The sequence below is a fragment of the Lepidochelys kempii genome, chromosome 1 (genome assembly GCF_965140285.1).
Source record: "Lepidochelys kempii isolate rLepKem1 chromosome 1, rLepKem1.hap1, whole genome shotgun sequence".
NCBI classification, from domain to species: Eukaryota; Metazoa; Chordata; order Testudines; family Cheloniidae; genus Lepidochelys; species Lepidochelys kempii.
In genome coordinates, this window is record NC_136380.1 from 298162253 (window position 1) to 298179278 (window position 17026).

The 17026-nt window shown below is 38.9% G+C and overlaps 1 protein-coding gene across 9 annotated transcripts in view; it reads right to left on the bottom strand.

Annotated features, from left to right (window-relative positions):
• Positions 1 to 17026, bottom strand: part of PPHLN1 (periphilin 1) — a 139895-nt gene that overhangs the window by 109721 nt on the left and 13148 nt on the right. For 7 of the 9 annotated variants that reach the window (XM_073328028.1, XM_073328026.1, XM_073328025.1 and 4 more), the window contains exons 2-3: positions 6425 to 6474; positions 3992 to 4083 (exon numbers count right to left, since the gene is read on the bottom strand). In XM_073328028.1, coding sequence (XP_073184129.1) covers positions 3992 to 4083; position 6425 — 93 coding nt within the window. In that variant the 5' untranslated portion in view covers positions 6426 to 6474. Of the gene's footprint in view, positions 1 to 3991; positions 4084 to 6424; positions 6475 to 13746; positions 13875 to 14282; positions 14307 to 17026 lie in introns of those variants that run through there. The other 2 variants (XM_073328023.1, XM_073328024.2) reach the window with 2 other exon arrangements.

Here is a 17026-nt window from a genome sequence, read left to right on the forward strand (position 1 = left end):
TGCCCAAACAACTGGGCTCCTCCCTGCTCTGGACAGCGTGTCTTTTACTTCCTGGCCCTGCTACCCATTGGCACTGACTATGGGGAAAAAATAGGGGGTGCTCAGCACCCACAGGGCCAAATTAAACTTTTGTGGGCCTGGCCCCACTCAGCCTCTTCCCCCTGAGGCCCCGCCCACCACTCAGCCTCTTCCAGAGGCCCACCTGCAACTCCTTCCCATCCCCACTCGACCTCTTCCCCCCTGAGGCCCCACCCCCGCTTGGCCTCTTTCCCCTGAAGCCCCACCTGTGCTCCGCCACCAGGCCCTGCCCCTGCTTGGCTTCTTTCCCCTGAGACTCTGCCCCCTGCTCACATGGGGGAGGAGCGGGTGGAGAGGAGCAAGCACCCACTGGCAAAAACAAGTCAGCACCTGTGCGGCTACCCATTCCTGCTCCCCACTCCTGCATGCACAGCTTAATTTCCTGGCATTCCAACCCAGCTTGACTCCTGGCATCTGACTTCTTGTTCTCAACCTCCAGTTTGTCACCTGACTCGGTTCCCGACTCGTGGCTCTGATCTACAGTTTGTTTCCTGCTTCTGACCTCCCAGTATCCCAACACAGAGAATTCTTGACTCCTGTCTAGTGACTGTGGACTCTAGCTCTGACAAGTAGGTCTGGCCACCCATGACCTGGCCGTGATAGCTTATTATTGAGGAGGGGTGTATGTGTGTGGCAGGGTATTACTTAATCCCCATCTCATGTCAATGTGCCATATCCTGTCACACTCTTAAGAAGTGAATTTTATGCAGTATTTCCCCCTTTGTGATTGGCCCCCACTATCACTATGGAGCACAAAGGTCACATATGGGAGATAAAGTAGTCAGCTAGCTCCATGCTCCAACATGTTTCCATGGTTTTGACATCACCAGTACACAAAGATCCTTAGTTTGGTTACTGAGGGCATCCGGCACATATTGCTGAAGATGCAAATGTAGCTTTCTAGAAGTTGAACATATTCTATGAACTGTTGGTACGTAAAAAAAGTAAGTGAAATCCTGAGAGCCAGCCCTTAACTTTTAAATTTCCTTCCTTTACCAATTTAAATCAAACCCTAAGAGCTAAACTTTCAGTGGTCTTTTTTTAGGAATGCCCCAATACAGAGGCAGAGCCCGGCATTTGCACATGCAACCTTGAGGGGGAAAAATAAACATGAAAAACAACCCTTTTTCAAGTTGTAGTCACAATCTAATGCTTTGAAACTTTCAGCAGGAAGAGGTATATTAGGGTCACAGACTGTTAATACATTATAAATAAACTTGCTGACAGCCCAGCAAGTTTACTAAAGCGCAATCAATTACAGACACCTAATGAAAAAAAATAAAATCTCACTCCATAGACTAGATACAATGTAGAGGCCACATGTATACAAAATATCACAGGGCTTGATGAACCATTGAAGGCAAGCTATCTCATGGAATACCATTCCTAACATATACATTAGGCTTATGATTTGGTGGCCCTGAAAGAACATATGGTCTGAAGCTATATTAGAAGTACTCACCTATCTCAATCCACCCTAAAGATTAGATCACAAAACTGTAACAATGACATATAGAAAACACAATTTTAAAGTGTTTCAACAGTAAGAATATTGTAAAGGTGTGAACAATATTGTGTAGAGTATGGGCAACTCTGCAAAATCCTATTGTCTGGCATTTTATCATTTGCCAGCAACTGAGATCTCAGTCTACAATAGACTTTATTTTGATATGTTACATTCAGTTTCAGGACCAAGCTTAAGGCTCTTGTTCTCTTGAATAGTAGAGACAAGACACACACAGATACGCCAGTCATTAAAAATTGACATAAAATATTCCAGCCCAGGAACAACATTCATATCCTTGTCATCTGCCATGAAGACTGATAATTATGAATGTGCTAATGATATTTTACATGACCATCCAAAAACAAAATTAAAAAAACTCCTTGCCCTGAGCAAGTAGAATTTTGCAAGTCTGGATGTAACACTCAGTGGTGATGAAGGAAATTGCCTTGCAGTAGCTACCTCAAAGCAACAGAGCAGAACCAGAAAAAGCCACATATCCTAGCTTCATAGTATAATAAACTGAGATTGGCAAACCAAAGTTTTGCCATTAATTTTTTTGGGAGGTATATCAGTAGACTCTACTGGTCATGCCACTCTATTGGGATGTTATTTGGAATATAAACCTACAGTTGGGGTATTTGTTTCAGTCTCTCCTGTATGATAATATTATTATACCTCCTCAATGCTCAGAGATTTTTCCTTTATAGCTAAACTTACGCATAAACCTCTGTAATGTGTGGGCTATACTTGTTTCCTAGAGAGTCTGAAAGACTAATAGAATTTAAGAATTTTATTGCTGTAATGGTTACATTAAGTTAGCAAATTGTTAGACAAACCAAATGTTACTTTGTTTAAAAAAAATCTAATATCTGTAAAAGTCCATCTGCCGTTCCTTTTGTTCTATTGCTGGTAAGACTACTCGAGGAGCAACTGAGTATCTGACTAAATACCCTGTTCAAACTTATCTGGTTTCCAGTTTGTTGAAAATGGAGAAATTTTGCTGACCCCTGTAAAGTTAAAACATCACACAACAGCCAAAACACCAATACACTGATCAACAGAAAGAGAGAGCCACATACACCTTGTGACACTAGTTACCAATACCAGTAAGTTACAAAAAGTGCAGGCTGAGAATATGTGATGGGAGAGTGAAATAAGACAAAAGGTAGCCCAGGTCAATTGAACAACCACTAAATCTCCAAGATTCACTAAGAAGAGGGGAAGGACACAAAGTAGACAGCAGAGACTGATACCTGAGGTTTTATGTTGCCAAATACATACTGTGTACCCTGTAATCAGAAATAATTTAGAAAATGTTCTTTAAATTCTATTTAACTGCAACAGCTCAAAAGCTAAATTTAAGAGTGATTTTGATTTCTCTCTTCTCCAGATATTCAGCTATAGAAGAAAACAGTTTACCTACTTTGTTCTTTTTTATAGCTTTGTAAATGTTTGTGTTTACTTTTAAAGACCTAAAATAGGTAGCTGAAATTCTAATTTTACAATTGAGAACAAAATAAGTTTTATAAACAGACTGCATATCATTAACTATACTGCAAAAAGAAAAGGAGTACTTGTGGCACCTTAGAGACTAACCAATTTATTTGAGCATAAGCTTTTGTGAGCTACAGCTCACTTCATCGGATGCATACTGTGGAAAATACAGAAGACGTTTTTATACACACAAACCATGAAAAAATGGGTGATTATCACTACAAAAGGTTTTCTCTCCCCCACCCCACTCTCCTGCTGGTAACAGCTTATGTAAAGTGATCACTCTCCTTATAATGTGTACTGTTTCCTTTGTAATTAATGTCCCAATAAGTATCTAATAGGCAGCTGCTGCTAACTTGTATTTTCAATACTTAAGGTTTAAACTTTTGCTTAAATCTTTGCATACACCAACAGCATTGTTTCTTACTGCTCTACGTAAGACCCTGAGTTCACAATCTCACCACCTTAGTCCAGTTTTAAAATTTGATAGAGAAAGCCAAAAAAAAAAATCTTTCCAGCAAATTGCATAGCCTCAGTAAAACTGGGAAGAACCTGAATGGCCCATGTTTAACTGCCCACAAAATATACTGAACACTTATGTACAGAAGATTATCTACTTGAAGTACTTCCCAGTGAACATCAACCTGATTCTATACAAAGAGCAATGTGGGCAGATCCTATCATCCATGTGGAGTCCAGTTAACTTCATAAGACTCACAAATTCACCAGGTCTGCCCAGGCAGATCCATTTGCAAGATCAGTGCCTTAAATGTTAGTCACAATATGATCTCCGAAAATGGAATTAAATGATAAGAAAAAAAATTAATGAAAAGATTCAGCTCTAATAAGTACTATTTTTTAAAAAAAAGGACAAGCCCAATATTTAGACAATATAGCATATACAGTACTTACGTCAGAATGAATTCTTGGTGGGAGTCGTTCTCTTGGAAGTCTTTCATACTCATATCGTCCTTCAGACCACATTTCATCTCTTCTATATGCCACTAAAGATAAAAATTCAAGCAGAGAAAAATATACGTGTTATGCACAGGTAAGAAGCAAGAAGTGTCAAAATAAGAAGTCTCCTACTTGTCCTAATATAACATACTATGCACAGGAAAAAAAAGCAATACGTTCTTTTTGAAAGGGCTTAATTAACACTGGACACTGTCCAGCTAAAAAATGGAAAAGGAGTATTGTCTATTGTTTCCTTAAAAAGTATTAGACTGGAAATCTGATGACAGCGTTGCTCTAAGCCTCCAAAATACGAGACTATAAACTATTTCAAAAACTTGGTAAATATGAACATAGTCATAAAAGTCTGATATACCAGCCTGTTAAAAACCCAATTATTTATTATTCTGACAACCATTTACTTTCTCCATACCTGAACTGTGAATGTTGCAATTTGGAACGAAAATAGTCTTTATTGAGACTAAGGCCTTTGCTAGGATGAAAAAAATCTTGGTTTGACTTTTTAAAAAGTTCTGCATTGTGCAGTTCAAAAAAGACCCATTGCATGTGTAGCAACAATTAGGAAAGTGAGTACATGTTGATGATAGGGCTTATTCATGTGATGCACAGGATAGCAGTACTACGGTGGCCAACTTTCTAATGTCTGAAAAACGGACCTCCTGCCCCACCTCTTGCCCCGAGGCCTCGCCCACGGCTCCACCTCTTCACACAAGGCCCCCCCCCCCCGTCACTCACTGCTCTCCCCCCTTAACTCCAGTGTGAGCAGCCCAAAGGGACTTGCAAACCACAGCTGCAGCAGCAGGCCACCTGGAAGTGAAGGTCAGAAGCGCGCTGTGGCTGCCCAGGAGCAGCCAGGTAGCCCCGCGCCTCCCTCTGCGCTGCCTGCCCAGCAGCCCCCTTCCCTACCTTCTCAAGCCCTCCCCACTCCAGAGCTGCCTGAGAGTGCAGCTAGGGGAAGCACTGGATGGCGGGGCAGTTTGCATACTTTCCTTCCTGGGGAACATTCCATGCCCACTGAGAGCCCCTTACACCACTCGCCATGGGTCCCCGCACTCTGTCTTCCACCGCAGCCCTGCAAACTGCGCTCCTCAGAGGGGCAGCCTGCGGCCCGAGCAAGTGCATGTATGCTGCTGCGGGAGCTTCCACTTCAGGTCCAGGCAACAGGCTTCCACTCCCACTCCCGCCCACGGTAACCAGACTTTTAGACACTGCCAGGTTCCCTGTTCAACCAGACTTTCCAGTCGAAGACCGGACACCTGTGAACCTGAAGCAGCACCAGTCCACTATACACAGCTTACAATCTCCACTTGTACAAAAGCCCTTCCCCACCAACCCTGCATACAAATGTTACTGCAACGTTAAGATTGCACAGTTAAAATCAGTCAGGAAATGCAAAAAAAAGTAATTCACTCCACTTTCTAATAAGGTTGAACAATTCCAAAATATTACATTTCATTTTCCATTTAGCCTTTCCATGGATCAGTTTAGTCATCTGTAAAATTACAAAAGCATGATACAGAACTCAGAAGAGAGCTGGGAAGCTTAGCATGTTTAATGTGTTTTTAAATCAGATGAAAGGTACTCTATATATACAAAATATTTGTAAAAATTATGGTCTCTGACAGAATGCAAAATCTTTTTTTCTTGGAATTAAATTAATTAGAATTTCTATTCTTAAATAAACTGTATAAAGTGTATCCAGGTTTGAGTACAACCATTACTGTAATAAGAAAACCTCACAATCCAGCATGTAACATAATTCACCAAACTGAAGAGATCTAGTAGGAAGTGGCAAAAAATTACGAAAACTGAAAACCCCAATCTGAAATGTATTTTGGGATGGATATAGAATACAGAAGAAAGACACATCAATTAAATAAGAGTTTGCTAAAATTACATTTAAATTTTTTTCCTCTTGGGTAAAACTATTCCATTTCCCAAAACTATTGGGGAAAACTATAGGGTTCCAACTATTAAAACTGAATGGTCCATAGAGAGGAAAGAACAGCCATAGGAGACAACAGCCGACCTATAAGTCCCACAGTACAGACCCTGTACAAAGTTTTTAATGAGGAAAGTCTTTAATAAAAAAAATAAGGAGCAGGACATGCCAGAAAGAGACAACCCACCGACATTCCGAAGGTGAGGACCTATGAAACTTTCTGGTGTAACCTCATACCAGGAAAAACACCAAACAAAACCAAACCCAGAAAACAACTGTACTCAGGATTTTTTAAAAAGAGTAACCACAAAAATCTGGTGAGAAATAGTGCAATAAATAAGCTTAACTGTTACCACAAGTAGTACTAGTTTAGCTATATATATTTTGCAAAAGAACACAAACAAAAACTTTGTATCTGTACCACTTACTTTTGCGTCTATTTTATCAACCAGTATTTGAAGTCCCATTCAATTAGTTCCTATGAAATTAAAAACAAAAATACATTAGCAAAAAACAAAAAAAACCCACCAAAATACAAAACAAAAAACCACCAACCCTACACATTTAAAATACAATAATTTTGCTTTCTCGCTATTAGTTTTCACTATGAAAATTAATCAGTTGTGGTTTTTTTAATCCAAATTCTAAATGATGAGCTAGAAGAGATCCAGTGTCACTTTCTTCCATCTCCCTGAACTAGTGCAGAATGGTCCACTATCCTAAACCAATGAGATGTAGCCAGTCAACTCAAAAATATCTAATTTCAATGTCTCAACCTTCCACAGCCAATTATTCTAGTCACTTGACCTATCTGCAATATTTAATGTATTTTGGCTGTTTTAATCTGATTAGAAAGACAGAAATAAGAACCAGCAACATGTGACCAACCAGCACTCCAGACTACCAGTGGCCCATGACACACAGTTTAAGAACCATTAGTCCAATGGTGGTTCTCAATCTTTGGAGTCATCAAGGCTGGCATTAGACTTGTTCAGGCTCAGGGTTGAAGCCTGAGAGCAACCAGCCCTTGAGCCCTGGGCAGTGGGGCTCAGGCTTTGGCTTCAGCTCTGGATGGCAGGCCTCAGGATACAGGCCCCTCCACCCCCTCTGGGGCTGAAGACTTCAGGCTTGGGCTCAAGTTTCAATCCCCCTTCTTGGGGTCATGTAATAATCTTTGTTGTCAGAAGTGGTCGCAGTGCAATGAAGTTTGAGAACCCAATATAAATTTTACCTTTGATAATTTTAAACTAACTCCCTAGGAGATAGCACTTTCCCTAGCTATATGAAGTATCTGTACATAATTATAGTTTCCACCATTAGAGCCTGTCTACATTATAATTACAAATAAGTCAGGGGACCTATTTACAACTTGGTTCCATTTTAGAACATAGATGGGATTTTAACCAAGTTCCATAATTCGGACACGTCCAAAAATTTGGCCCAGTTACAGAACTTAGTTAAGAGCCTGTCTACCCTACTAAATAGCACTGTGTTGTAACTAGGTCTACTCTGATTGGTTGACCTAGTTACAACACAGGTCAACCTCCAATAGGCCCTTTGTCATCCTCTCTCTAAATTTTTCACATTAAGTACCGATTTTTGTTAGGTGCTTAGCACCCTCATCACTCTTTGAAATCACTGCATTCCCAGATATCCTCTCTGTTGTAGTGGTTAACATTAGAGTGTTGCACACTTTGTTGTTTCTATAGGCTGAGTGCATTACACCCACTAGAGCCTCTTACATTCCTCCCTTCCTCTCCACAAGCTCCCTGTGTTCCACCATCCTATTCCTGCTATTTCAGGGACTCCTTGCAACCCCACCCCTCCCCTCATGCCAGTGACTCCATGTGTCCCCCATGTCTACCTTTTTATTGAGTGTAAAACCTCCTTTGCTTGATCATTTAAGCCACTTCTGGCACTCTGAGGTTTGTGGTTGGCAGTAAGCAAAAATTCCACTCGCCCAAAGTCTTATCAGTTTTCACTGTTGCTGCTCCAAACACTGTGGGCAGTAGTGAAAATGGCAAGAATCATCATAAATATTCTGCTGCCGTTTAAGAATGCTTTGAGTAGAAGCTATCCACAGCACAGCAGCCCTCAAAAAGAGAGGCCAAGAAAGGGATAGAGAAAGAGGCACCCACTGTGAGCAACCAGGTTGAATGAATGATAGAATGCAGATACACACATATGTGATGCCCATCACATCAGTGAGGAAACTTGGGGAGAGAACGAGTAACAGGTATACCTTCCACCGACTCTCACGAGAGTGAGGAGGCTCTGCAAGTGGAGTGGGGAAATGGAGAGAATGCTTCCTCTGTCACGCAGCAACAGAGGGGGCTAAGTACAGACACATACTAGACAGAGTCTACTCTGAAAAATGGAACCTGCAAGCAATCTGGGGCAATATCCTCTTCTTTCCACTCACAGAGGAAAGTATGAGAGAACATTGCCTTTTCACCTAAGCATTGTCCCTGTACAGTGGGGCCCCTATTCCTGTCTCTACATAGTAGGTTTAATCCTCCATCTTTTAAGTATCTGGTGAAATTTCCACATCTTAGACTATCTGCGACTGCACAGGAATGAGTAGGCAGACAAATAAACTGATGAGATAAGACAGAATAGGGAAATGCAGTATAGACAAAGAAATAAGGACGAAAGAGAGAAGGAGAGGAAGTAGTGAATACACTGCAGAAAAAAAAACAGAAAAAAGGATGAGTCACTTAAGACAACTCAAGAAAAATACACTATGATCTACTATAGGGAAGAAGAGGAAGAAAATGTGAAATGAAGTCAGGATGAGAAAGATACTATACTTCTCTTGCTTTTGATGTTGCAAGTTATATTATTACAAAATCATTAAACAGAAATTTCACTTGCAACATGACACTACTGAATACACACAACTGTTTTATTCCTTTAAACAGTTACAGCTTGAGGCAGAGACAAAGAAGAATTTACCATTTAAGGGGACTGACTTTGAAGGGAGCATTACCCTAATATCTTTCCTATAGTCACTGACAGAATTAATGATTAAATATATTGTCATCTTTTTATTTCCTCCACCAGCTTCATTGGATTCATGTCTCATTTTCAAATAAGAATTGCTTGTAAACTGTAGTATTCTTGTCCTTGAAAATTCTGTTGCACAAGCTGAAGTCCTATCAGCATTTATAAAGTGCTTATCAATGTGGTATCTATTGGCTGTACGTGCATTAAAAAAGATGCCAAGAATCATCATTAAAATATACTCATGGTTGAGAATGTTATGAAGTAAATTGATTTAATTGGGCTGATAAAGATACACAAAGTGGTGTTAGACACTTCATAAAAATTTCAAAACAGAACTATTTTAAATTTTCATAAAAAAAGCTACTAAATTTATTCAACAATTTATACATACAACCATAAAATTAAATAGCGTAATTTATTTTGAGTTACAAAGAAAATGAAATAAAACTTCTATTGACTTCAGAGGAAGTAAAATTGAGTCTTTATTCTCCTTTGTAATTGAAATATCTTGTATTTATATTGAAGTTTTCCTTTAAATGAAATATTCCGTTCCAAGCAGCTTCAGCTGTAGAAGAGACCACAGGTCTATGTGTCTAAGTATTTCTAATGCACCAATTACTGTGATATCTGAATGATAAGTAGGATAAAGTTTACACAACAGTGATTAACTGAAAGTCTAACTTGCTTTACCTTTTGCTGATTCAGCATAAAAAGTAATTCTATGTAGTCCACCATCCCAGTCAATTTTAAGTGTAATGTCTTTTAAAGCTCTAGCACAAAAACTGTGTTGTATGAGCATTATTAAGGAAAAACCAAATTTGGATTAAAAGTTAATAGGCTTTAATAGTTTTATTACAAAAGAAATATGGGCTTCCTGAGGGTTATTTAAAGCATTCATGTGCTGAGGTGATATGCATGAATATACATTTGTAAATAAACAGCTGAAGACCAACATTTTCAAATAAGAGCTAACTAAGTTCCCATGTGTGGGATTTTTTAGTGACTCAAGGTGGTCAATCTATTTTGTTTATCAAAAAGAAGGTCAAAGGGTGACTTGATCACATTCTAAGTACCTACATGGGGAACAGAAATTTGATAACAGATGGCTCTTGAATTTAGCAGAAAAAGATATATCAAGATCCAATGGCTGAAGCTGAAGCTAGACAAATTCAAACTAGAAATGAGGCACAATTTTTTTTTAAACCACGAGGGTAATTAACCATTAAAGCAACTTACCAAGGGTTGTGGTGCATTCTCCATCACTGATCATTTTAAAATCAAGACTGTATGTTATCATAAAAGATATTTTCTAAGTCAAACACAGCTATTGGACTTGGAGCATGAATTAATTCAAGGAAGTCCTTTGATCTGTGTTATAAAGGTGTTCAGACTATGATCACCATGTTCCTTTCTGGCTTTAAATCTATGACTGAACAAAGATTTAAGTAGATGAAATGAGATTTTCAAAAATACACAAGAACATAGGCATTTAAGAAAATAATTATCTAAATACAGACAGGCTCCAATTTTTAAAAATTTAGCCAAAAACTTCATTCATATGAAGGCTGATCATACATTTTTTTAGTCATCTGCACAAATATCATCTGTCGATATTTGGAAAGTTTCCAAACACCACATATTGGATTGGCCTATTTTGAATCCTGCTTTAACACATGCAATCATGAAATTCTCCAAATCAGTGGGATTACTCACATTAGTAAGGATTTACTGGATCAGACCCTAACATTATAATACTATATTCAGAATTAACTGCCCTCTCAGTACAATAAAATTTCTCTCAAAGTTGGATACTGTATATTTTGTCTTGTATCCAAACATATGTGATAGATATTGACTGTACTGCATTTACTAATAGAGAACTTTGACCTCCATAATTTTTCTAATACAGTATACTCCTGGATTTCTAAAACCTTATTATCAGAATCCCATTATTTCTGGATAACACAGAGGTTCAGATAATAGAGCAGAGACCCCCCTGCCCGGGGAGGCCATCCTGCTGCTGAATGGTTCCTGTGGCAGTGCAGGGAATGCTCTACAGTTCCGCTATCCATGGGAGTGAATGACTGGGGCCATGACAGCAGAGCTGAAGAGGACTCCCTGAACTGCCTCTGGGCCGGTGATACCTGATCTCTTCAGGTGCAAGGTGTAGAGAAGGCTAGTGTCCTGACCAGGGATCTCTGCTCTGCCCCACCAAGACCGCAGCCTCCCCCCTGCCCTTTGCGCGTGCAGTAATGCAGGGAGGGTGTACATGTAGCATGTATTGAGATGATGTTTGCTTATTTTCTACAGTAATGTAACATAAGTAGGCCCAAAAATCTATTTCCTAAAAACAGGTTTGACAATAGTCAAGAGAGGCATGGTAAAGTACGAATAAAGTGAAGTGAGACAATTCAGAGATAAATTAGGGCATAACCCCAGTTCATGTTGTAAACACGTTTTAGTCCTAATTGGTTTTTACAAATGTTTTAAATAAAATGTTAATGTTTTGGAAAATGCTATCTATATTAATGGTTACCGGTCGGGCATTGAAGCAGATGTTAAGATAATGCTTAATGTTAAACAGCCAATGAAAAAGTAGAAAATATTTAATTACAGTTACGGAAATACAGGTATGGTAAAAGGAGGATTTAATGTTCATTAATTAAGTGGCATTATTATAGTTGATTATAAAAAGGGTAGTAGGTTGGTTTTAGATAGGCACGCCAATCCCGCATCAAGGTACTGTTAAAGAAAGGATTATATCCACACTCCTTAACCAGAGGCAGAACAGCTATGCATTCATCTTTTCACCTTAGAATGTGAGTAGAAATGCAGTGCATGATCATACTGTAATGCATGATGCTTGAACTATTTTATATTAAATAAAATCCTTAATTTTAATCATTCACTGTGTCATTCACAGTCCTCCACTAAATTAAATTATCTGTAACTACCCTGGAGGTGCAAACCTTAAGGAATTCAGTTTGGTTTTATTCCTTATGTTTAAACTACTAATTGGAAACACAAAAATCAAAGGTTACAAGTGGCAACGCAGGGAGCCCTCTGCAGCCCCACTGTTATGGGACCGAGTAGGGCTATGACAGCAGAGCTGAAGGGAGCTCCCAATTATATGCCCTCTCAATTATATGAACTCCCAATTATCCAAATAAAATCCATTCTATTCAGATAATTGGGAGTATACTCTACTGTGCTACTTAGGCCTGGTCTACTTCTAAAATTGAGATCAACCTAACTACATTAATCACAGCTGTGAAAAATTTCACACCCTCTGGGATGTAGTTATATTGACCTTATCTGCCATTGTAGATGCAGCTAGGTCAAAAGAAAAATTCTTTCACTGACCTACTTACTGGCTCTTGGAGAGGAGCATTACCTACTTTAATGGGAAAACTCCGATCAATGTAGAAAACATCTACATTACAGTGCTACAGTAGTATAGACACACCCTTATTTACTGTATCAGTTTATATTGCCTCTGGGTCAGTGGTGATTGCTTTTATTGAAGTATTCTCTCAGCTAATGGTGTTTCACCATATGTGGGAGACTTATTCTATTAATACTGTAAACACAAGCTGCCCCTTTGTGGCTTGCTGCCAAGAATCAGAGCAAGGAGATTATCACAGCAATAGGCCTTGCTTTGTGCTAGTGCAACAGACCTAATAAAAATTATTTCCTTCTCCACAAAATAGATTAGGATTATGTGGCTCACTTGAAAGTTTTAGGTTTTTACTTAATTTTTATTACAGCTTTTTCCTCTTCTCAGTAACATGAATAAGATGGAGGGGTTGATACATGAGTGACAGCCATCAACAACTTTTGCAATAGCAATCTTTTCTCTGTGGGTTTCTTGTTGAAGGACAGCACCTCAGGAGGAACCCTAGAATTCTCCTTTTTATGGCACAAGGTGCGGAGTTACCTTCTCACCAGAGTGATGTCACTTGCCATTTTGTCACCCTCTCCTCCTTTTGTATTAGTCTTTAGCTGGTAGGTTTAGTCCTCTACCTATTATGTGCATTTGGTAAAAATTTTAAATATGAGTACTATATGTTTGTAAGGAGGTGGTTGGGGGAGAGAGAGATTGGGTAAATTTTGAAGAGAGAAGTATGTTGCTGAAGGAAAGAGATTTGGAAATAAGTAGAAGAAAGGAGAAGGGAAATCGCAACCTCCTCCCCGGCATAAGAATGTAGGGAAGGAGATGAGGGAGTAGAAAAGAGAAGAAAGAGGAAACAAACAATGAAAATAATTCATGGAAAGATACATCATGATTAAGGATTTGATTTTGGCGTGGGTATTTTTATTAAATAGACAGGAGGCAATAAGTCAATAAATCACAGAAATATACACAGGGCAGCATTAGGGGCTAGCAAATGGGGTAATTGCCCAGAACCCCACACCATGGGGGCCCTGCAAAGCTAAGTTATGGGCAGCAGGGCTTGGGCTTTGGCTTCAGTCCAAGCCCCACCTGGCGAGGCTGAAGCCTGAGCCGAAGAAGTGGACATCTGTTAAAGTCACAGAATCCGTGATCTCCCTGACCAAATCATATCCTTGATCATAATCAAATACAGGAAAGAAAGGGAAAGCATGGAGTGGAGGTAGAAAGATAAAAATATAGAAAAAGGGAGAAAAATTACATTTTTAAAGATGTATTAAATAGAAAACTGATTGACAACGTTACAGTTAAATACTGTAAACAATATAAAACTGTTTTATTCCTTCATCTTACAGAAGATATGATCTGGAGTGAGTGGCTTGGGTGTATGGCAGCACATTTATTTTTTCACCTGGCTATCGAGCATTGGGTAAATTTTTCAATTCCTGATGTTTATTCTGGTAAACAGGCAGCCCTCTGTCTTTTGACAACTACAAGCAGTGTGATAAAGAGGAAAAATAAATTACGCTACCTCATCTATTCCATGGAGACTAAACCATCCATCATAGTTATGACTTTTCCACGTTCTTGTACAAAAACCAAACAGTTTTGCCCACAATATATGTATAATTTTGGGAGGATATCCCCATCTGGGATTTCATTCACTGCTCTCTAATCCAGAAACTGAATGGAGGCATTACCCCAGATTACTGAGACATTCTCATCCTGGTACCCCTTCTCAAGTTCTGTGGCCGCTGAAAATATCAGTGGGACGGCAGCGCTGCTGTACTAGAAGGATCTCCCCATCAAACTCTCTGCACTTCCTTGCTTGTAAAATAATGGGTAGATATTACATCTGAACAAATTCATGACACTTCAGACCCTCATACCTGATGCAAACTCTCCATCATGAACTTTAAGTTCCTTGAAAGTAGTTTTCTTTGCATTTCTCTCCAACCTAGAGTGAATGATTGGGTATGTCAATTTGGGAAACCCACACACAACATGATTCACTGGCAAAGAACTTTGTTAACTCCAAAGTAAGGTTGTATATGGTGCCCTTGCAGAACATCAAGTTCAGCAAAACTCAAAGCTTCTGAAAACCAGGAAATACAGAGTTAAGATACATTCCCACACAACCTTAACTCTGGAGCTGGCAACAGACACTTGGAATTATCTGCATGCACTGTGATAGGTGTAAGTATTGAACAGTGAAGAAATTAGAAGGAGCAGCTTGGAAGAGCTGTGACTGTGATATGAGGTGACCTGAGGAGGATGCAACCCTCTGTGGATGTGTGTGATCAAAGGGAATAGGTACACAAGTATCTTGGAATATCCAGTATATAGCTCATTTCAGCACTACTGTGTGTAGCCTGTCCCAATAGCAGGCACAGTGGTCTTCTGGCCATGGGACTGTCAACAGTTAGGTGGGAGATGAGCATGGTCTATGAGTTTAACGGAACGTAAGTGCAAGTATGGTGTTAGATGGCATTGTGTGCATAAGGGTGAAGAGGTCATAAAATTTAGCCAAAGTGTTCTTTCTGTCTACACTACAGTGAGTGCTGCAGCTGTGCCACTGCAATGCTGTAGTATAGACACTTACTATGCAGATAGAAGGGATTTTTCCATTGATGTAGGTAATCCACCTCCACAAGTAGCAGTAGCTGCATCTACAACACAGGTTGCGCCAACCTAACCACAGCACTTGGAGTGAAATTTTTCAAAGCCCTGAGCATTGTAGCTAGGTCAATTTAAATGTACACCAGGCCTAAGTGTTTGAGTGTAGGACAGATGTACGTAGTTCCTTTTCAATGTAGTATAAAGGCAGTGTGGGTGTATATATTATGGGTATGGGGGCATCACTCTCAGAGGACACAATTAAGGCTGAGTATTGCCTGGTTTTAGAAATGTGAATTTGAAATACCTTAACTCATTCCTGGTTTTCACAAGTCTGAATTTTACTGAACTCAGCATTCTGGAAGGACATGATATACCTTAACTCTGCATTAAGTAAGTTTATTTATCAGTGAATTTTCTAGGGTGGTGTTTTTTAATCAGGGCTTTGGAGCGGAACCCGCAGCTGGAGAGCAGAGCAGTGGAGCCGCAGGTTTTTGCCCAGAGCTGGAGCGGAGCCGGAACACAGAAAATCTTGACTGCTCCAGGGTTTTTTTTTTCATTTTCAATCCAAAATGAATTATATTTAGCAAGAAAAACCTAAAGGTGCCAAAAAGTTTCAGATTCTATAACAATTGATATTAACATCTACTTTACCACTTTACGTAATATGTCACAGTTATTCTCATTGCAGCCGAAATCAAGATTTAATGTACAGATACAAAATTACAAAGTTTTTTGGAGAGATGCTTTATTAAAGAATCAGGTAATTATCAGACATCCAGCAACACTGCAGACTGCTCCCACCCTTGTGCCAAGGTTAGATGAGTACGCACTCACATCGATTAATTAGATAAGTATGTGTTGATACTTCTTTTGTAAGGGTTGATCAACGAGACGCGCTGAGTGCTGTGATTACGGAAAAGGGTGCCGCAAATGCAACATTTAAGATATCACAAACAGATATATTGCAAAAAAAATAATGTTTTTGTTTACTGATATATTAAGATATCGCAAGAGATATTAACCACTTAAGCTCATTTCTCACATGGGCTCCCGTTACTGGTAAATTTGTACATGCTCCCTTATCACTCCGGTGGACTTATTTTATAGGTCATCTGTTCAACGGTCTTTTGGTAGCGTTGTTTTTCGTTTTAAACTTACTGAAAAAGTCACGTGCAGCAGGCAGAAAAATATACAGTAAACATTTCTGCATAAATTAGGAGTGATTTTTTTGATATATCCAGAGTGATTGGAAAATGTCCAACACAACTTTGGGGGTGAATCATTAGGTTATTTTAAGAAAAAAACGTTTCTGTGAACACGTGTCCTAAAATTCTTCCTAAGAGAGCTACAGTCCCTTCAAGGAGGTGATGAAAAGTTAATTTCTGATTAATATCTCAAAAACACTTTAATATAAAGTAATGAAATTATGTCTGTATCTTAGCGTTAGTATGTGTTACCATATTACATTATCCAAAATTATTTAAACCATAGGTGTCCCAAACTGGCGGTTGGTCATTTTTATTTCATATTTCAAGAAACGCTTGTCGTCAACTGCCGCTGGCTAGGAATGGTAATATTATGTTCCATAATAAGTTAATAATTTTTGGTTATTATTATTACGTTTAAAATGTATGGTTCCAAAGTTGAAAAATAAGTAATAAGTAAAATTGTTTGTATCACTCTAAGCATCTAAGCAGATTAAAATTTTTAAACAGTTTTCTCGGAAATGGTTAATTATACAAAATAAATTCAGAGTACCATTTTAATATATGTTTTAGCATTAAATCATATTCCAGGGTCGTACCTGTTAAATAGTCGAAAATTTAAAATTTATTAAATAAAATTGGCCCAGTCCCTCCAGTTCACGACGCCTGTAGTTTAAATAATTTTATTTAAATGATGTTGTGTGATAGAACATTGGAAATAAACTTTAACAGGAAAGCGGATTCAAATTGCAAGCACAGTCCTTTTAGTAAAGAGAGCAAATTTTCAGAAATGTGTTTTTCCTTCATCA